The 21,929-nt window shown below is 30.0% G+C and overlaps 2 protein-coding genes across 2 annotated transcripts; both read left to right on the plus strand.

Moving 5' to 3' along the window:
* Window positions 1–440: 440 nt before the first annotated feature.
* LOC124912261 (sugar transport protein 4-like) lies at window positions 441–3,203 on the plus strand. The gene is made up of 3 exons (XM_047452829.1): window positions 441–759; window positions 980–1,609; window positions 2,683–3,203. Exons 1-3 carry the CDS (start codon window positions 451–453, stop codon window positions 3,145–3,147), a joined length of 1,404 nt encoding a protein of 467 aa, XP_047308785.1. The 5' UTR covers window positions 441–450; the 3' UTR covers window positions 3,148–3,203.
* Window positions 3,204–8,552: 5,349 nt separating this feature from the next.
* LOC124911693 (pre-mRNA-splicing factor ISY1 homolog) lies at window positions 8,553–10,040 on the plus strand. Its single transcript, XM_047452201.1, has 2 exons — window positions 8,553–9,591; window positions 9,738–10,040. The coding sequence occupies exon 1, from the start codon at window positions 8,686–8,688 to the stop codon at window positions 9,586–9,588; it is 903 nt and encodes a 300-aa protein (XP_047308157.1). The 5' UTR covers window positions 8,553–8,685; the 3' UTR covers window positions 9,589–9,591; window positions 9,738–10,040.
* Window positions 10,041–21,929: the final 11,889 nt, after the last annotated feature.

Genomic DNA, 21,929 nt, shown 5'->3' on the forward strand with positions numbered 1-21,929 from the left:
ATTTTTTGTATAGCTTTTCATAGCATTTTTAAATCGCAAAAGGACTCATCAATCACTCCTTCCTATTTTGTTAATGCTGACATTGTTCTAAATAATTTAAACAAAATTAAAAAAAAAAGCATAAAGGAATCCTACTTGAAGGAGAAAATTACAAAATATATAACATAACTTGGAGTTCATTTCACAATTATAGTTGGGGTTAATCTTAAAGATGGCCGGAGGAGGGCTCGTTTCTAATGGAGGTTCGGGAAGTTATGAGGGTCGTGTAACGGCATTTGTCATTGTCACATGCGTGATTGCTGCCTCGAGTGGCCTTATCTTTGGTTACGATATTGGTATTTCAGGTACATATATATAAACATGTTTGTTATATGATTGTTCATCGAGAAATTGTCATAAGATCGATTAAATAGTAATAACTTATGTATATGCGTAGGAGGTGTAACCTCTATGGATGATTTCTTGGAGAAATTCTTTCCCAATATTTATGCAAAGGAGAAGAGTAATAAAGATGTTAACCAATATTGTAAATTCGACAACCACATGCTCACATTGTTCACGTCTTCTCTTTACTTGGCTGCATTGGTTGCCTCGTTGTTTGCTTCCGCAACCACTAGGGTTTTGGGGCGTAAGGTCTCCATGATTCTAGGAGGCAGCGTTTTCCTTGTCGGTTCTATCTTCAATTGCATCGCCAATAACCTGACTATGCTCATCATTGGCCGTTTGTTGCTTGGAGTAGGCATTGGTTATGCTAATCAGGTAACAATAACATTGTTTTGTGTTTATTTTAAATGAGGAATACGATGAAATTGATAGTTTGTAAGCACACAACGATAAAAACATAAGAATTGTGAAGAAAAATTAATGTGTACGTACAAAGCCAAAAAAAGGGTAATGAGATCCCCGACTCAATCTAGATATGAATTGTTTTTGTGTTAAAGATTGACATTTTACTATAATACATCCATTGGTTATACAGTCCGCGCCATTATATCTTTCGGAAATGGCACCATCGCATATGAGGGGAGCGCTTAACATCGGTTTCCAATTAGCCGTCTCGATTGGTATCTTTGCGGCCAACTTAGTAAACTACGGTACATCCCAAATAAAGGGCGACTACGGTTGGAGAATCTCATTAGGTCTAGCCGCGGTCCCCGCTATTATCATGACAATTGGCGCGACTTTCCTTCCCGACACTCCAAACTCCCTCATCGAGAGAGGCCAACCGGAATTGGCAAGAGAAATGTTGCAAAAAATTCGTGGTACCACTAACGTGAACGCAGAATTCCAGGACCTAGTCGATGCCACTGAGGCATCGAAGCAGGTCCAACATCCTTGGAGGGACATACTACAAAAGAGGTATAGGCCACAACTCGTTATCGGGGTGTTCATTCCATTCTTTCAACAAATGACGGGTATTAATGTCATCATGTTCTATGCTCCGGTCCTTTTTAAGACATTGGGGTTCGGCGACAATGCCTCGCTCATGAGTGCGGTCATCACGGGCCTAGTGAATGTCTTTGCGACTTTGGTTTCGGTTTTTAGCGTCGATAAGTTTGGACGAAGGGTGTTGTTCATTCAAGGAGGAATTCAAATGTTTATTTGCCAGGTATGGATATATAAGTAATAGACTTTATTTGATGTTACTAGTTAGTATTTCAATTTAATCTTAAATTAAAGAATCCACTTTTACTATTAGATCATAGTCACATTGGTTGAATTATTCTCTCAAATAATAAATACTTTTTATTTATTTTAATATTTATATTTAAAATATCCTTATTTGAAAACATTTAGATTGAACAAAATAAAAATAAAAACAAAGATATAAAATATACAAATATATTTATAATTTGGGAAATTTGAAGAAATGATCCTAAAAAGGCTATTAAATGTGTGGGTGACAAGAGCATAAATTTAGTTGCGCAAATGACCACTTTAAAATATTCTGATGAAATTACCTCGTCGCGTAACGCGAAAGGCAGTATCGTCTCGCGAAGGAAAAGTCTGCGAAAAGTTCAAAATGATTGTGCCCTTCGCGTGACGATCGTGCCATTCGCGTTACGCGACAGTAATTTAACAGGTTTTCTCTTCGCGTGACGAATCTGCCATTTGCGTTACACGACTGTGGTAATTTTGTCAGAACATTTTGAAGTGATCATTTGCGCAATTAACCAGCCCGTTTAAGAGTTAAAAACCTTTTTTAGATCATTTAGTCAAATTTCCCTATAATTTGACATCAGATCTGAATTTTTAACTGTTTTAAATTCTCTTTATAATTATTAAATCACTAATTTCAAAAACTAAATACAAAAATATATTTCCTTTATTTTTATTAAATTTAAACAATAAATACAAAACAAATTTCAATAATTAAATCAATTCAAACCCCCCAACTAACATTTTTTTATCAAATAGGACTAAATTTTTAAAAGATACCAAAAAAAAAACTCCAAAAACCAAGATCATGCAAGTTCTAAGTTATGTTCTAAAATATAATCTAATTAATCAATCAATTAATTTATCAACATTTTTTCGTCTAAAGTCTAAATGCAACTCTAATTCAGAATTTACATTTTTTTTACTTAACTTAATATTCCAAATAAGGTTATTTTTAAATAACCTATTCAATCTATAACTTTTGTGATTTCCTTAATTGAAACAAAACCATATAAATTGCAGATTATAGTTGGAACCCTAATAGGCAAGACATTCGGACTTGGTGGTGAAGGGTCATTCTCCATATTAACGGGAAACATTACTCTCATCATCATATGTCTCTATGTCGCGGCTTTCGCGTGGTCATGGGGTCCACTCGGATGGTTGGTTCCGAGCGAGATCTTTCCTTTAGAGACTCGCTCGGCTGGCCAATCCATCAATGTCTCGGTGAACATGTTATTCACATTCATCATCGGCCAATTGTTTCTCTCTATGTTGTGTCACATGAAGTTCGGACTATTCTTTTTCTTCGCCGGATTCGTCTTGTTGATGACTATTTTTGTCTATTTATTTGTCCCCGAGACAAAGAATGTGCCAATTGAGGAGATGAATTGGGTTTGGAAACAACATTGGTTTTGGGGCAAGTACATTCCGGATGATGCTGTTGGTGTTATCTTCCACAATCATCATGTTCCTAAACCAGTGTAATTTAATTGTATGCTAACAACTATAATATTCATGAAATAAATGAACTTCATTTATTTATTATTAAATGTTTTTTTCGTAGACCTTGAGTATTAATCAACTAATATAACTACTTTTGTGAGGTCCATTTAAAATTTAAATAGCTATTTCAACATGAAAGATAAATTGATTTCCTATACTAACAAAAAGAATTTCAATGGATTCAAATAATATTTGTTTGAAATTGCGCCTCTAAGTATAAAGATGGATTATGTGTCTTTCACCCTCATCAAGGGACAGACAATTAAAGTTGTGGGCTTAAACATAATATAAAAAAAATTAGAGAGTTTAAGCTTAATGTATGATTTTTTTTAAAAAAAAATTGTAAAACCACTCAACTAGTTGTATTATAAAATTTAAAATATTTAGTATATAATAATTTATTTATTTTTTGCTGGACTTAATCCCAGTAAAACTCTTACATAAATTTGTCTTTATAACATTAAAGTACGAGAGTGCATAAATTTGATTACAAATTTGTAGAGACAACTAGTTATGCTTATGGTTTATTAGATTTTGAAATAATACTTCATTTAGCGTAAAACTTCATTAGTAACACATGTATGACGTTGAACTTTTTCTTCGACATTCAAATTAATGGGTGTTCGAACTCGGTTGAGAAGAGTTCCCTACTCCTTGTGAACATCCATGCCTCTTCTCGGTGGTTGATATGGCTAGCTCAAAAGAAAATGTATTTTCATTGATGGTTTTAGTTCGTGTTAGACAATTCAATTGGAAGAATTTAAGTTGCATACTCATATTCAAATTTCAAGTATGAATCTATAGAGGGAACTAATAAAATTAAAAATGATTATTTATCAATTTTTTTTATGTATTACAATCATTTAAAAATAACAATGTTTAAGAAAATAAATTGAATCTAATTATTTAAAGAGTCGGAGACTATGTTTCCAGAACAGCCTGTAACAAGGGTAACGAAATTGGGAATATAACGTGATCTGTCACTTGGGCATGAGAGATAAATATAAATAAAAAATACTTCATCCCGAATATAGACATTTTCTCGAGTCTACACATGTGGTAGATCAAATCGAATTCGTGATCTTCGTTATTCAACTCATTTCTCGTTTCTAAAATATTTTAATAATATTTAATTTTTTTAAGATTTTGAAATTAGGTATATAATTAAGAATTTCTCCCCTTTCTTCCCTCCATGGACAACTACTTCTTTGAGGGAAAGATTTTAAAATTAGGTCGATAGTTAAAATTTTCTCTCTTTCTTCCATCGAACAGCTGCAATGGCGAGCTCAACCTCTCCTCAAGAACTGGATCCTTTAGATTCTGAATCTCAGCTATCGTCTCTCCTCGTTGGTAATCTCTGTCTATTTTCCATGAATTATGAAATTTCCGTTTACAAATTGCTTTAGCTGTTCTCTTCTACTTCCTGTATAGCTTTCTTTACCTTCTCCAATGATCGTAGTTAAGTTATTCGGAGGTCTTAACTACAGTTATTAACAATGTAGTTCTGATTATGCGTTATCCCGTCAATTTCATAGCAATCAGTTGTTATTCAATGATAATAACAAATTCGTGATCATATATTAGTTGCGAGCTTTTGAATTTCGCTAGGTATTTATTCATTTGATTCAGTATAAATGTATTATAATAATCAATCGCATGAAGGATGTTAGGTTTTTCGATTTACTTGGTTGAAATTGCTGATATTCTAGTTTCCTGGTTTAAGTTCATATTCAGTGATCCTGATATGAGGTATTTGTTCATTTGATTCAGTATAAATGTATTATAATAAATCAAACGCATGAATGAGGTTAGGTTTTTTCGATTTACTTGGTTGAAATTGCTGATATTCTAGTTTCCTGGTTTCAGTTCATATTCAGTGATCCTGATATGAGGTATTTGTTCATTTGATTCAGTATAAATGTATTATAATAAATCAAACGCATGAATGAGGTTAGGTTTTTTCGATTTACCTGGTTGAAATTGCTGATATTCTAGTTTCCTGGTTTCAGTTCATATTCAGTGATCCTGATATGAGGTATTTGTTCATTTGATTCAGTATAAATGTATTATAATAAATCAAACACATGAAGGATGTTAGGTTTTTCGATTTCCTTGGTTGAAATTGTGTTTATCCTTTGCTAATATTCTAGTTTCCTGGTTTCAGATCCTAATATGACATGCTTTTGCTAGTGGTATTTGTTCATTTGATTCAGTAGAAATGTATTATAATAAATCAAACGCATGAAGGATGTTAGGTTTTTCGATTTATTTGGTTGAAATTGTGTTTATCCTTTGCTGATATTCTAGTTTCCCGGTTTCAGATCCTGATATGACATGCTTTTGCTAGTGGTATTTGTTCATTTGATTCAGTAGAAATGTATTATAATAAACCAAACGCATGAAGGATGTTAGTTTTTTCGATTTACTTGGTTGAAATTGTGTTTATCCTTTGCTGATATTCTAGTTTCCTGGTTTCAGATCCTGATATGACATGCTTTTGCTAGTGGTATTTGTTCATTTGATTCAGTATAAATGTATTATAATAAATCAAACTCATGAACGAGGTTAGGTTTTTTCGATTTACTTGGTTGAAATTGTGTTTATCCTTTGCTGATATTCTAGTTTCCAGGTTTCAGTTTCACATTCAGTGATCCTGATATGACATGATTTTCATCTGTGTATTCTGTTCATGAATGCAGAACTTTCACAGCAGGTTCAAGAAGGGATGAGTGCCATGGTGAAGATGATAAAGTGAGCTAACAACTCTATTACAAATATTGATTTCTTGCATCTTCATTTGTATTCTAATGTTTAAAACTGTGTTTTAGTGATGTTGATGATAACTCGAATGGGGTAATGGAAGATATACAAAGGTGTAAAGATAATGCACTTGAAAAGAAGAAGATTCTTGAGGATAAAAAAGATAATCTTTTGAAAGCAGCATTCACAGTTATGGATATGATCAACAATAGGGACATGAGATGAAATCTGTAAGTTTCTATTTGATTGTATCTTCCATAATTCATTGAATTAAAGCTTTGTTGAAACTCTGATGCAGGATTTTGTTGAATGTGATTGAAGGCAAGCAACAACAAGGTATGTGACTAGTTTCAACATTACTTACCTGAAATAAGTGTCTTTTTTTAGTTGTTAGAATATGCTGATTTTACCATATTATGATCATACATTGAATGCTTTATATGCAATAACATCAATTAGAAGTTTATAAATAGAGGTTTCTATCATGTTAACATGTTATGATTATATCATTTAGTACTTGTAAGAGTAGCATAGTGATCTAATTAGCTGAATCATTATGCAAATATTGAACAAAAATTTTGGGTACCCATTCCCTTAATACAATCAGTTTTTGTATGGGCAAATTTATGTTAGTCTACCCCGAAAAAAATAAAATAATAATAATAATAACTTTTTAATAATAAAATGTAACATAACTTACTAATTTATTATTATTTTTTAATTTAGTTCATTATTTGTTTCTATAACTTTTTTATTACAAAATTTATATTAATTTACTCGTTTTATCAATAATTTTTATTTTATTTATTTAAGCCTACTTCAACTTTAATTTCTGGATCCTGGCTGTATCATATTTATGTTTTTTTTTTTTTTTGCTTCCTCAGAGTTATTAGTCCACTTTTCAAAGGAAATATTGAAAGTGATTTATAATGTTTATTTTTATAAATATTGTCCATGTTATTTTATAGATATTATCTAGATTATAATTTTTGTTTTGTTAAATTTGTTTTAAAGTTTATTTTGTACATTATTATACTCTTTTACCTACAGCAAATAATAAGAGATGGACATCATGTAAAATCTTATTATCAATGTTCATATATTTTAACATATATAATATGAACCATATATTATAATTTATATTTAGCTTTAAAGCAATATTTTTACCCTATAAATTAAAAAAGATTAAATTTAATATATTATTTTAATTAATTATTTATTAATATATTTAATATATTATATACTTTATACCATTTTTTTTTATAAAATTAGTATGTTTTATTTTAATAATAATAATAATATAAGTAGTAATATATATAATGTTTTCTAGTACATTCAATTAAGTTTTATATCTCTCTTAATACATTTATGTTTGTTTGAAATTATTTTTATATATTTATTATTTTGTTTGAAACAGTTAAGCTTTTTCAAACATTATAAATTATTGAAAAATTTAATTCTAAGTATGATTTTTTTTTTATTCTATGGTCAAAATTTGTATATTTTTCTAATTAATTTAAAACTATGAATCCTCTAACTTATTTTTTCATATTTTGATTTGAGCTTATTTTGACTAATAAATTTATTTCGTCCTCAAATTAAATTATATTCATTCTAATTAAAGGGATAACCAACATTTTATTTTTTTAAATTATTTTCATTAAGGGGATAACTATCTTTTGGTGTAAGTTCGGTCTAGTTAGCCGATTCAAGTATATTACGAGTTTTGTATTGCGATATCATATTTTATATTTCGTAATCTTTATTATATTATTTACATTTTAATTATATAATTATCATATATATTTCTCTTTATTCAACATTAATATTCTTTATTACTTAAAATTTATTTTGATGTACAACACAAACACGCAATATCTAAATATGAAGAAAACGAATTAGCAACATTATCGTCGACTTAGTGTGCAACATCCTTATCTTAAAATGAAACAGAAAATATACGTTTGCGAATAGAGTTGAAGAAGTAATTTTAAGACGAATGTAAAATTTGTTTTTATTTTGATCACAAATTAACGGTTTAATAACATTTTAAATGGTTTTAATTGTTTAATGTATAAATTGAAACAAAATAAATATATAAGGAAGTAATTTAAAATAAAAATAAATATGCAATACAATTTCATAGAAATATATATAAAAGAGGATATTTCAAAACTTTCCTAAATTTAATCATATTATTTAGTTTAAATTTCAAATATGATAAATTCTTTATATAAAATAATTTGTATGTTTCATATCAGTATCATAAGTCTTGTGAGGGTGAAGTAGGAACTCTTATAGTCGCAATAAAATTAGACATCACCTAGTTATTATAAAATATAAATTATAATAATATAAAATGATAATATATTATTTCTAAATTTATATGTAATATATAAAATATTATTAAAGTAAAAAACTAATTCCTAAAAAAATAAATAAATTATAAGATCTAAAATTTAATCAAATATTTCATCAAAATTTAATTTAATATATTTTGTTATCTATTATACATTTCATATCAAATACAAATAAAAATTATTATTATTTTTTAAAATTTTAATCTAACAAAATACTTTAAAATAAAGCTTTCTAAAAAGAAATATATTCTTTCAAAACCTAAAAACTTCTTCTATCTAAAACACTATCCCCGACGACGGCTTCTCTCTCTAGAGCTCTCTGGTTTTAGGGTTCTTCGTTGCCGATCTACTTTTCAATACTTCAAATCATCACTCTAGGGTTTACAATCATACTGCAAAGATGGCTCGTAACGAAGAGAAAGCGCAGTCGATGCTCAATCGATTCATTACTATGAAAGCCGAGGAAAAGAAGAAGCCAAAAGAGCGTCGTCCTTACCTCGCATCAGAATGTCGCGATCTAGCAGAGGCGGACAAATGGAGACAGCAGATCATGCGCGAGATTGGACGGAAAGTAGCCGAGATCCAGAACGAAGGCCTTGGTGAACATCGACTTCGAGATATCAACGATGAGATCAATAAACACATACGTGAGAAATTTCACTGGGAACGGAGAATCGTGGAGCTTGGAGGACCAAATTACACAAGATCTATGGCTAAAATGACCGATTTAGATGGTAATATAATTGATGTACCAAACCCTAGCGGTCGTGGTCCTGGCTACCGTTATTTCGGTGCTGCTAAGAAACTTCCCGGTGTGAAAGAACTGTTTGATAAACCTCCTGAGCTTCGAAGACGGAGAAATCGACATGATATATATAAGAGAATTGATGCAAGGTATTATGGATACAGGGATGATGAAGATGGTATTCTTGAGAAGTTGGAGGGACCTGCTGAGGAGAGGATGAGGAGAGAGGCGGTGGCGGAGTGGAAAGCTATGGAAGAGATTAAGAGGGAGGCGAGAAAGGGGGTGAAAAGTGGGGAAGAAGCGATTGTGGCTCCATCGTTGGCTGCAAAGATTTTGTATGAGGAGGAAGAGGATGTTGTGGAAGAGGAGAGGCAAGAGAAGGAGAAAGCGGAGAGGGAGAAAGAGGAGTTTGTGGTGCATGTTCCATTGCCGGATGTGAAAGAGATTGAAAGAATGGTGGTGGAGAAGAAGAAGAAAGAGCTTTTGAGCAAATACACTAGTGAAAATCTTTTGGATGAGCAAACTGAAGCTAAATCTATGCTTAATATTCATCAATAGATGGTGAGTTTTCCCTTTGCGTTTTGATTCCCACTAACTGAATCTAGATGTTATTTTGATCATATTGTTAATTGTTGTTAGTAACAATGAGTTGAAGGAAACAAATTGAACTGATTCATAGTAATGATATGTTGTCTTTGTGAAACTAGGTGATAAAATACAAGTGAAGATCCTGTTGAGTTAGAAGAAATCCAGACATATGCGAGCAATTGACGAGGAAGAGGAGAAGGGTATGATCAGTATTCAGCATTTGATGGTAACACCACCACCCATTAATCTTGTAGCTTTTCACATCAATTATGGTTTGCATATTTACCTTGTATAACTTAGAACTTTTCTAGTTATAATGGTGATAACAGTATTATAATTGCTTAGCTGCATAGAACAACAATATAGTTGAACAATGCTGATGGGATTTGAAATTGAAAGCTGATATCCATGTTTTTTAGCCACTAGATATGCCTTCTCTTGTGTGCATTAATTATGCAATGAAATGTGTTCATTAGCTTTAGTCTCTTGTAAGGGCTAATTAATTCACTCTTAAAGAACCATTTTTTCTTCAATGTCATCAAATGATTTGATTTCCCTTGCATAAAGATAGAACTTCAATCTTAATCAGCATGGATTTTAAACTCTTTATTTTAATAGCCAACCTAAAGGCTATGTAGCACGGATACTTCAAATTTTTTTTTTTGAGTATCGGATACGATACGGCAAAACGGGTATCGGATACGGCAAAAGAAGTATTGTTGACTTTTTACCAATCCGATATGGTTTGGATACAATACGTTTTGGGTAATTTTTAAAAAGTTGAAATTTTACGACTTAATGTTTAGAATAAAATTAACCCTAAACTAACATTTCTTCCTCTTACTGAAATTTTTCATACTTTGTCTATTTAATATTCTTTTTAGATAAACTTAAGATTCACATTAAGTTATTAATTAACTCTTAATATATTTTAATTTTTTAATTATTATATATATATATATATATATATTTAGTAATATGCGTATCTTAAACGAATTGTATTCTATATTTTTAAAATAAAAGCCGTATCTGTATCGTATTTTATACGGTACCCGAATCGGTGCAACATAGCTTAAAGGATATAGACCATTAATTAGCCAATTTAGTGTGATTTTTTGGCAATGAATTATGAGACCCATTTTCCTCTCCATTGGTTTTGTGGGTGGATCCTCCTTTAAAAGAACCTCAATAAAAGAAACAACCTGATGTTCACAATGCAAGTCATGCTCCTCTTCTAAGTGCATGGGTACTTAAGGAGCTGTGACTTCTCGAGTCGGCTACTTGTTAAAAGACTCAATTGTACACTATCATGTAATCTCTTATTTTCAAAAGGTAAGTTGTATCTTCTACATATACACACAAAAAAAAGTATGTTTTTCACATTATACAAGGATTCCATGAGGTACCAACATAATTTAAATTTATACATTCATTTACCTTACATTTACTGTTTTTCAATCGGAAGTGGGATAATAGTGACATTTTTGTTTCATTAAGGCCTATTTTTTAGTGTCACCTTATAAAGAAGATATAATATCAGTCAACCAATGCAATTTTATAAAAGAAATGGTAGGATAACTGTGAACAAATGGGTAAATTCATCAACCCAAATTAGGGCATAACACTTTATTTAACCCAAACTAAATTTTGGTTTTTTAGTACAATTAATATGTTTTTAGTTTTGGTCAGACACATTTTAAACGTACATTTTAAACGTGTTCAACAAGGATTTGAATTGTTTTATCATGTTCAACACATATTTGATCCGATCAATACATTTTGACTTGTATTTGACTCGTTTTTTTAACTTTAACTTGGTCAACCTCTAACCTGTCGTTGACCTCTGTTTTAACCAGAATTTGACCTCTGTTTTAACCAGAATTTGACCTACGTCAAATATATTTTTAACACTGATCATGTTTAGACTTGATTAACCATGCATGATTGACCTTTGACATGTTTTTTAACCCCAAATTAGGTGATATAAATCCCAAAAATATATTAAAATAAAAATAAAATTGGATGACTCAAAAAACAATCTCTTGTAATTCAAAATTAAACAATTCCATCAATATCTACAAGAAAATTATGTGATTTTCAAAATCTTATTCTAAAACCAAACTATTAGCCCCAATTACAGAAGTCGCCCGAAGTTAATAAAGGTTATTATAGTTATTTTTATTAATTATAAATTATAATAAAAAAAACTATTATATATTTTAGAATAATGATTGCGATAGTCCAACAATAATGAATTTTATTTTCCCATTATTTTAAATATCCATGAATATTTCTCATTTTCTTTTGACATCATCTTTTACTTTTTCTCTTTTTTTTATTTATTAATATTTTTTGTTTTTATCATGTCCATTTAATATTTCTCAATACCTTCTAAACGTTAAGTTCTAACTTAACACAACAACGATTATTAATTGTTTTTTTAAGCGGTTTAACATTATTTCATTAAAAAATTAAAAAAGTGGAATGATTAATAATCAAAACATAACAAACCTTAGTTTTAATAATAAGATAACAAACAAATGACTCAAAAGTTTTTGATTGGTAGCAATGAAATCACATTACAAACACAGAATAAAGACTACAATTTATCTATCACAGCCTATGTTGTCTTCATGTCCGTCTTTTTGACCATATTGTCTTCTTCCACGTCTCATTCCTCTCTCGTTTTTCATAAAGTGAGATTGAATTGAACCAGATGATGATGCATGTCTACTCTCCTTGTTTAATTTTTTTCGATATGAACTCGTATAAATATAATAAAAAATATTTTTTTTCGGTATTTCAGAGTTTTTATTTTTCTCTAGTAACAAAATAATCAACCGATTGTTCTAGTGAGGGAATCATTCAACTTTATTTTGGGTAGTAATATTGTTCAATTTTCAAACAATAATTACATGTATTGCATTTTTTAATAAATTTAGGTAAAGAAACTATTATGGAAATGAAGAAATGAAACACATGAAGACCTATCTTCGCCGAGTTTAAAATGGTCTTCGACGAATTTAAAAAAGATATGTCCTCCTAAAATTGGGATGACATTTTCATCTGAAGATGAAGTACGCAATTTTTATAAATCTTATGTAAATAATGTTGGTTTCTGTATTTTCAAATTATGTGGTAAAAACAAAAAACAAATTTTTTTATTGAATGCGCTAAAAGTCGTAACAAAATATTTATGTTAAGAGATGTACTACACCCTAAACTTTCGACTAAGACATTTTCGTAAAGTATTTTGTAATAAGAATAATGTTGTTATTTAGAGTGATAAATATTTTGTAATAAGTGGTGTACATTTTAAGTATAATCATATATTGAGTTAAAAAATCACAATATTTTAGGTGTAATAATGATTGAATTTAGTTACAAAAGAATATTGAAACTAAGTTATAAAGAAATTGTAGAAATTATTTCAGGGTAGAAGATTGAGGTTAGGGATGAAGATGCTGAAATTGTAAGTGCTTAATTTTGTTGAATTCAAAGTAGGAAGTCAATTTTTTTCTATGAACTTAATTTAGATAGTGAACCTCGGATTAAAAATATTTTTGTGGGAAGATTCAAGATCTAGACCTCTATATAATTATTTTGCTGATATCGTTGCTCTTGTTAGAATCTATTTGACTAATTATGACATGTTTTTTCTCCATTGGTCGGAGTGAATTGCCATGTTCAATCTATTTTACTTTGATCTGGATTGTTATCTAATGAAAATATATAAACAATCATATGGTTGTTCAAAACTTTGTTGATATGTAAATAAATTAACACAAGTGCTTTATCTGATGATTTTGTAAATTATTTGGTCGCATTAATTTGTTTTACAACGTTTGCGGAACATTATTTATTGAATGACTCAACATTGATTTGTTAGTTCTATCTATGGTATTTTTTGAAACTTATGTCTTATTTTTGTGATATATGTTATAATTATATTTTTGTATTTATAAACTATAATATCACTTTTATTTGTCTGATGACCTTTATTAGAGTAATGATAAACTGTATGCTTATTTTGTTAAATGAATATGACTTTATTTTAAGTAGTATGTTATGTTAGAGTATGATTATTTGAAATTGATTTATAACAAATTAATGATGAAATATAAAGGGCTGATATAATTAAACAAAAAATACTCAATTCACAAACTAATCATTCATCAAATATATACGATATAATACATATTTTTAATCATATGTTTATCTTTAAGATAACATTCTTTTACCCAATTTATTTTTTTAGTACAAACATCACCTTATTTTATGAATAAATAACAAAGAAGTACATACATCATTTAATCCCATCGACAAACAACAATAATGACATACATCATTTTATCATATGTATCAAAAGTACATAATAATTAAAATAATATGTACATTTAAAATTTTATCCAATGGACAAACAACAATAAGTACCTACATTGTTTTATCTTTTGGACAAAATAAAAACAATAATTGAGTTTTTACCCTATAAAGAAAATATAAAGACGTTATGTTATCTTTTATGGTCATATTTTTCTCTACACAAATCATAACACATCTCTCTATTATTTGTTGGGTTTGAGTTTTCAGGTCTCCTTTTTAATTTTTAGTATTTTTTTTGTTGTTTTCGAAAATTAGAAAGAATACAAATTTAGATAAATTGACACAAGTGCTTTATCCGATGATGATTTTGTAAATTATTTGGTCACAATTTGTTTTACAACGTTTGCGAAACATTATTTATTGAATGACTCAACATTGATTTGATAGTTCTATCTCTTGTAGTTTTTGAAGATTATGACTTATTTTTGTGATATATGTTATAATTATATTTTTGTATTTATAAACTATAATATCACTTTTATTTGTGTGATGACCTCTATTAGAGTAATGATAAGGTGTATGCTTATTTTGTTAAATGAAGATGAGTTACTTTAAATAGTATATTATGTTACGTTAGAGTATATTATTGAAATTTATTTATAATAAATTAATGATAATATATTAAAGGACTGATATAATTAAACAAAATACTCAATTCACAAACTAATCATTATATATACTATATATACGTATAATACATGTTTTTAATCATGATTTTATCTTTAAGATAACATTCTTTTACCAAATTTATTTTTTAGTACAAACATCACCTTATTTTATGAATAAATAACAAAGAAATACATACATCATTTAATCCCATCGACAAACAACAATAATGACATACATCATTTTATCATATTATGTACATAATAATTAAAATAATATGTACATTTAAAATTTTATCCAATGGACAAACAACAATAATAAGTACATACATTGTTTTATCTTATGGACAAAATAAAAACAATAATTGAGTTTTTACCCTATAAAGAAAATATAAAGACGTTATGTTATCTTTTATGGCCATATTTTTCTCTACACAAATCATAACACATCTCTCTATTCTTTGCTGGGTTTGTTTTTTCATATCTCTTTCTTAATTATTAGTATTTCTATGTTATTTTAAAAAAATAGAAAGAATAAATAAATTTAGATGAAATTGACACGAGTAATTTATCTGATGATAATGTTGTAAATTATTTGGTCGTAATTTGTTTTACAACGTTTGCGGAACATTATTTATTGAATGAACAAGTTCAATGTTTACCTAAAAATCCTTCCACTCGTGGTACTGAAATTTTATAAGTCATAATGAATAAATATAATTCATGTTTTTGAGCTATAAGAATGAATTGTGAATATGTTAGACGACTGATAAATCGTTGTATAACACATTACAATTTAGTTGTTGTTGAAAGTAAAATTTCAATTGAAAAGGACATATTAATCACTTTTCTATATTTTGCCCATGATAGAATTATGGGAGCAATGAACATCTTTTTTTTGTCATTCAAAGTCTACTATGTATATAATAGTATCAAATTAATTAAAATCATTAATACAACTAGTATTTAGCCCGTGCATTTGCACGAGTAATAATATAAAAAACTTGAAAAAAATTACGGATAACATTTTTAATTTTATTTTTAACCGTTTTAAGTTTTTGGGTGGGTCAACCTACAATTCGACCCAAGTATCCATTTACTCAACATCATTATATATTAGTTAGTTAAAAAGTTGAACTTATATTAATATTAAAACGTCCCGCGTTTATCAAATTTGATGTTGAAATTAAAATATAAAGTCTTTGTAGCCTAGTTGGTTAAAGAGTTGTACTTGTTTTGTTAGGTTGTAAGTTTGAAACATACTTTTAGTATTTTTAATTTTATTTTTAACCGTTTTAAATTTAAAGGCGGGTCAACCCACAATCCGACCCAAGTATCCAAATTAACCACAGCTCTCGACCCGACAATCCGGACACTTTAAAAATTAAGCATCATTATATATATATATATATTAGTTAGTTAAAAAGTTAAACTTATATTAATATTAAAACGTCTCGCGTTTATCAAATATGGTGTTGAATTTAAAATATAAAGTCTTTGTAGCCTAGTTGGTTAAATAATTGTACTCGTTTTGTTAGGTTGCAAGTTCGAAACATACCTCTCGACCTGACAATCCGGACACTTTAAAAATTAAGCATCATTATATATATATATATAGATTAGGAGTCCATTTGTAAGGGATAATATCTCTGGCTTTTAAAAAAAACTCATTTATTATATTTTGTATAGATTAATTAGGAAAGAGAACTTATAATGCAACTTCTAATTATTTTTATTTTGTTAAGCGTTGTTGTTATTATTATTATTATTATTATTATTATTATTATTATTATTATTATTATTATTATTATTATTATTATTATTATTATTATTATTTAGGGAGGGTTATGTTTTTTTTTTATAAAGTTAATAATTAAATAAATTATTTTTCATTTTCTCTCTTATTTTCATTTTATCTTTTTAATATATATTTAAAATATATAAATATAGTAAAATATAATTAAAATATTAGTTTATATATTATAAATAAAATTAATAGTTATATATGATAATTATATAATAGAGTAAATAAATTTTTATATTCATGAGAGATAATATATATATATATATATATATATATATATATATATATATATATATATATATATATAATTTCTTTCTTTTATCTTTAAAAAAAACTCATTTATTATATTTATATAAATTAATTAGGAAAGAAAATTAATATAAATTATAAGAGAAATAAACCCTGATTGATTATAAATAGCGCGTATAGTGCACCTCTAAATAATTTTGTAAGCGTTGCACTAGTAGAAAATAGGTCTTCTGTAACGACTGCTAGTAACGGCGTCGAACGCCCTTACTAATAGTTTTTATTAGTAACGGCTATATTAAACCGTTACTATTATTAGTTCATTAGTAACGGTTATATAAACCGTTACAGATAAGGCTGCATTTAAAGTTTTTAATATAGGATATCAGTAACAATGTACCGTTACTGAAGGAATATCTGTAACGGTTTTTACTATAACCGTTACAGATAAGACTTCAGTTACTTATCTTTGCGTGAGCTATTAGTAACGGTTTAGAACATAAACCGTTATTAATATCCTATCTATAACGGTTATTGAGAAACCGTTACAGATAATGAGTCGTCTTTTCTTCTATATTACCCACTATCGGTAACTGTTATCTTATTAACCGTTACATATAAGGCTTAAGTTATCGTTATTGTAAAAGGTTATCAGTAACGACTTTCTTCCAACACCGTTACTAATAACATATCTGTAACGGTTATTGAGAAACCGTTACAGATAATGAAAAAGAAGACGAAAAGACGGTTGACTATCTGTAACGGTTTTATATAGCCGTTACAGATTGTCTGTAATAAACCCGCGAATGGCTTCTTCTTTCTTTTCTTTCTTTTCTTTTCTTCCTCCGTGCTTTCTCCTCTTCTTTCCGATCAGCGCCGCCGCCCGTGTGTTGAAGTCGCCGCCGTGTGTTGAAGTCGCCGCCAGGTAAGTTTTCTTCCCTTTTCTTCATCCACCAATCAATATCGCCGATCATCTCCAATATCGCCGATTCGCTCCAATATCTTCTCCCTCCGATATCCGCCATTCGCTGCCAATATCTTCTGCCCTCCAATATCGTCGTTCTATCGCTGATTCGCTCCATTATCTTCTCCCTCCAATATCCGCCGATTCGCTGCCCACCGCCGATCGAACCAAATCAGGTTAAACTCTCTTCTCCCTCCAATGTATTAATATTTGTGTACATTTGACAATATTTATTAGATTCTGATTTAGGATTTCTTAATATTTGTTTCGAATTAGATTCAGGCCAGTTTACCTCAACATAGTCTACTACAACAGACTGGTTTTGGATCATTTCTCTAGGTATGTTCATACTCTGTTTTTGATTGTTATTCTTGGGTTAGCATTTCTCTAGATATATAGGATTGTTTGGAATATAGGATTGTTTGGAATATAGGATTGTTTTGTGTTTACCCACAACTAATATAGGATTGTTTTGTGACTATGCTTTGAATAATTCTGAAAATTATTGAAGAAGATACAAAACTGAATTGTAATATTGGTTGAGTTACAAACTGTTAGAACATGGGCCTAACAAGAAATGCTGCTGTTATTTTAGAATACTTTGAAAGTTGAGTTCATAAATGTTATTATATATAAATGTTACAAACTGTGAGAACAATTTTGAAAATTCCTAGTTATTATATATACTATATTGGTATTCATTCAAATGATAAAAGTCTTGATGTGCTGCTTTGAATGAATCTTGATTCTTTAATGATTAACAATAGCAACAATACTTGTTCTCTATTTTCTTTTCTTCAAATTTATGCTTTATTTTCTTGGGGTAATGCTATATATAAATATATATCATAGACTGATTGCATCCATTAAGAATTAGTTGGGAGGTTAGTACACGGGTAGATGTGTAATTAATTATATATTCAGTATAATTATATAAATACATATTCGTCAACTTTACTTTAACTAGTACTCCATTAATTGGTTTCTTTTGCTTTCCCGTTGTAAGGTGGAGGTTGTTGTCTTGATGATTTTGATTCATGAAATTTAAAGTATCATGGTTGTAAAATTTACAATCAATGTTATATATTTGGAATATTTTTGTTGAATCAGGTTGCATAAATTTCATAGCTTGCTGTTTGAAATTCCCATTGTTTTTGCTGCCGCGGATTGTTGTTTACACTTCAAAATTCAGGTTAGTTCTTATTTACAATCAATGTTAGATTGTTAGTAGATTATTCATGTTATATTAGTGGATAATTTGTATGTTAGGTTAGTGGAAAATTTGTATGTTAGGTTAGTGGATAATTTGTATGTTAGGTTAGTGGATAATTTGTATGTTAGGTTAGTGAATAATATGTATGTTAGGTTAGTGGATAATTTGTATGTTAGGTTAGTGGATAATTTGTATGTTAGGTTAGATAATATTCAATGATAATTTGTATGTTAGGTTATTGGATAATTTGTATGTTAGATTATTGGATTGGTAGATTAAGTTAGATATTTTGTATGTTAGATTATTGCATGTTTGGATTAGTAGATGAATAAATGATTTGTATGTTTCATTATTGATGTTAGGTTGTTGGATTATTAATTTGTATGTTAGGTTAGATGGAAATCCCAGACAAAACATGGATGACTATACTTCGTACCGATCCTAAATATAGTGAGGGGGTTGACAAATTCATAGAATTTGCTGAAAGGTCTACGGGTAGGTCATCGATTGCATGTCCTTGTGTAAGGTGTGCAAATCGAGTATATGAGAATAAGAGTGTGGTTAGATCCCATCTGATTGTATACGGCATAAGACAAAATTATGGTTTTTGGTATTTTCATGGTGAAAAGAGATCAATTGGACGTCAACTTGTAAATGCTGTTACCGAGAATGTGGAGGAAGATGAATCAGATGATGAAATTGAAGACGAACCGATCAATGAACCACCAAATAACGAGACTAATATCATGGAAGACGAACCTGATGAAGTTTGTGAGGATCATCTAATGGAAGATATTATTGTTGAGGATCATCTAATGGAAGATATTATTGGTGATTTGTACCCTAATGTCAACATTGATAATGAACGGTCGAGTGAAAATGAGCCTCCCGTTGATGATGCTAATACGTTTTACAAATTGTTGGACGATTCGAAACTACCTTTGTATGAAGGTTCTCGCATTTCTAAAGCCTCAACTCTTCTTAAACTTCTTCACATCAAGAATGTAGGTCAGTGGACAAACACGTCATTTGATTTATTGTTGAGTTTATTGAAGGAGGAAATACTGCCAATTCATAATCAACTACCGAATTCGTATTATGAGTGCAAGAAATTCATTAAAGACATGGGCCTATCGTACGAAACAATTGACGCGTGTAAGAATGATTGCATGCTTTTTCGTAAAGAGGATAAGGATTTGCAGCAATGTAAAGTTTGTGGGCTTTCTAGGTGGAATGTCAATAAATCTAATGGTGCAATTCGAACGAAGGTGAATGGTAAGTATATAGCCAACAAGTCGCTGCGCTATTTTCCATTAAAACCGAGGTTGCAAAGATTATACATGTGTTCCAAAACTGCTCCACACATGACTTGGCATAAAGATAACAATCCCGAAGATGATGTGTTGAGGCATCCTGCTAATTCAATGACATGGAAGACCTTTGATAACTTGTACCCAAATTTCTCAACAGAACCTCGAAATGTGCGACTTGGTTTGGCTAGTGATGGTTTTCAACCTTTTGCTAGCGGAAAAACATCGTACAGCATTTGGCCAGTTATTCTAATCCCTTACAACGTCTCTCCTACCACATGTATGGATAAAAACAATTTTCTTCTTTCAATGCTCATTCCAGAACCAAAAAGTCCCGGTGATTGTATTGACGTATTTCTGGAGCCACTTATTGAAGAGTTGACAGAATTGTGGAATACCGGTGTGAAGACATACGATGCAAGCAGAAAACAATATTTTAATTTACGGGCAGCTCTTATGTGGACTATTAATGATTTTCCGGCTTATGCAAATTTGTCTGGATGGAGTACAAAGGGTAAATTGGCATGTCCGTCTTGTAATCAGAACACCGCGTCTTTGAGGTTAACAAATTGCCAGAAGGAGTGTTACATGAATCATCGACGATTCCTCCCGTCTAATCATCGATGGCGCAAAGAGACCGATACGTTTGACGGGCATACGGAGCATAGAGATCCTCCTGTACTATTATCGGGTTCCGAAATTCAATTGCAAGCGCGAGATCTAAAGGAAATTTGTTTGACAAAGTACCTGCCTAAGAAAACGAAAGTTATACATAAATCCCGAGGTGATAATTGGAACAAATTCAGTATATTCTTTCAATTGCCTTACTGGAAATCTTTGATGTTGAGACATAATTTGGATGTAATGCATATTGAGAAGAATATATGTGATAGTTTGTTGGAAACTTTAATGAATTTCAAAGAAAAGTCCAAGGATGGAATTAAAGCAAGGAAAGATTTGGTCATAATGAACATAAAACATTCCTTACATCCGGTTGAAGTTGATGGTGTTCTTCGGTGTCCGCCGGCCCCCTATGCATTGTCCTCAGAACATAGGAAACGTTTATGTCAGTTTTTGAAAGATATTAAAATGCCCGACGGTTTTTGTTCAAATATTGGGGCGTGTGTAAACATGGAGGAGAAAAAAATATCAGGATTGAAGAGTCACGATTGTCACATTTTATTACAATATCTCCTTCCACTAGCTACACGTGGCCTACTTCCCGATGATGTGTACGATGCCGTGGTGAATTTAGCAAGATTCTTTCGGTTGCTTTGCCAAAAAAGTTTACAACGCGGACAATTGGAAACATTACATGACGACATTGTCTTGACACTTTGCAAATTGGAGAAGATCTTTCCACCTTCTTTCTTCGATATTATGGTGCATTTGTCAGTTCATTTAGCTTTTGAAGCTTGTCTTGGAGGGCCTGTTTAGTATCGATGGATGTATCCAGTTGAACAATATATGAGCACACTCAAGAAATACCTTAGGAACAGGAACTTTCCAGAAGGTTCAATCAGCGAGAGTTACCTTTTGAATGAGAGTATGAGCATGTGTGCCCGATATTTGGACGATCAAGAGTCAAATGATGAATCCATAAATACAAGTACAACATTCTCCATTTTCATCACTATGGAAGACTTATCTAATGGCACATCCTACACATATGAACCGGGTGATCGTGAGCGTGCTCATTGGTACATTTTAAAAAATTGTCGCGAAGCTGAAGAATATTATAAGTAAGTCCATTAATGTCATTATGAGCTATGATTTAAGTAATAAT

The sequence above is a fragment of the Impatiens glandulifera genome, chromosome 8 (genome assembly GCF_907164915.1).
Source record: "Impatiens glandulifera chromosome 8, dImpGla2.1, whole genome shotgun sequence".
Taxonomy (NCBI): domain Eukaryota; kingdom Viridiplantae; phylum Streptophyta; class Magnoliopsida; order Ericales; family Balsaminaceae; genus Impatiens; species Impatiens glandulifera.

Excerpts from the sequence above, each read along its gene's own strand:
- LOC124912261 (XM_047452829.1), top strand. The coding sequence starts at position 451 with ATGGATGATTTCTTGGAGAAATTCTTTCCCAATATTTATGCAAAGGAG. Across the intron at positions 760-979 it reads GCATTGGTTATGCTAATCAG|TCCGCGCCATTATATCTTTC; the intron begins GTAACAATAACA and ends TTGGTTATACAG. Across the intron at positions 1,610-2,682 it reads TTCAAATGTTTATTTGCCAG|ATTATAGTTGGAACCCTAAT; the intron begins GTATGGATATAT and ends TATAAATTGCAG.
- LOC124911693 (XM_047452201.1), top strand. The coding sequence starts at position 8,686 with ATGGCTCGTAACGAAGAGAAAGCGCAGTCGATGCTCAATCGATTCATT.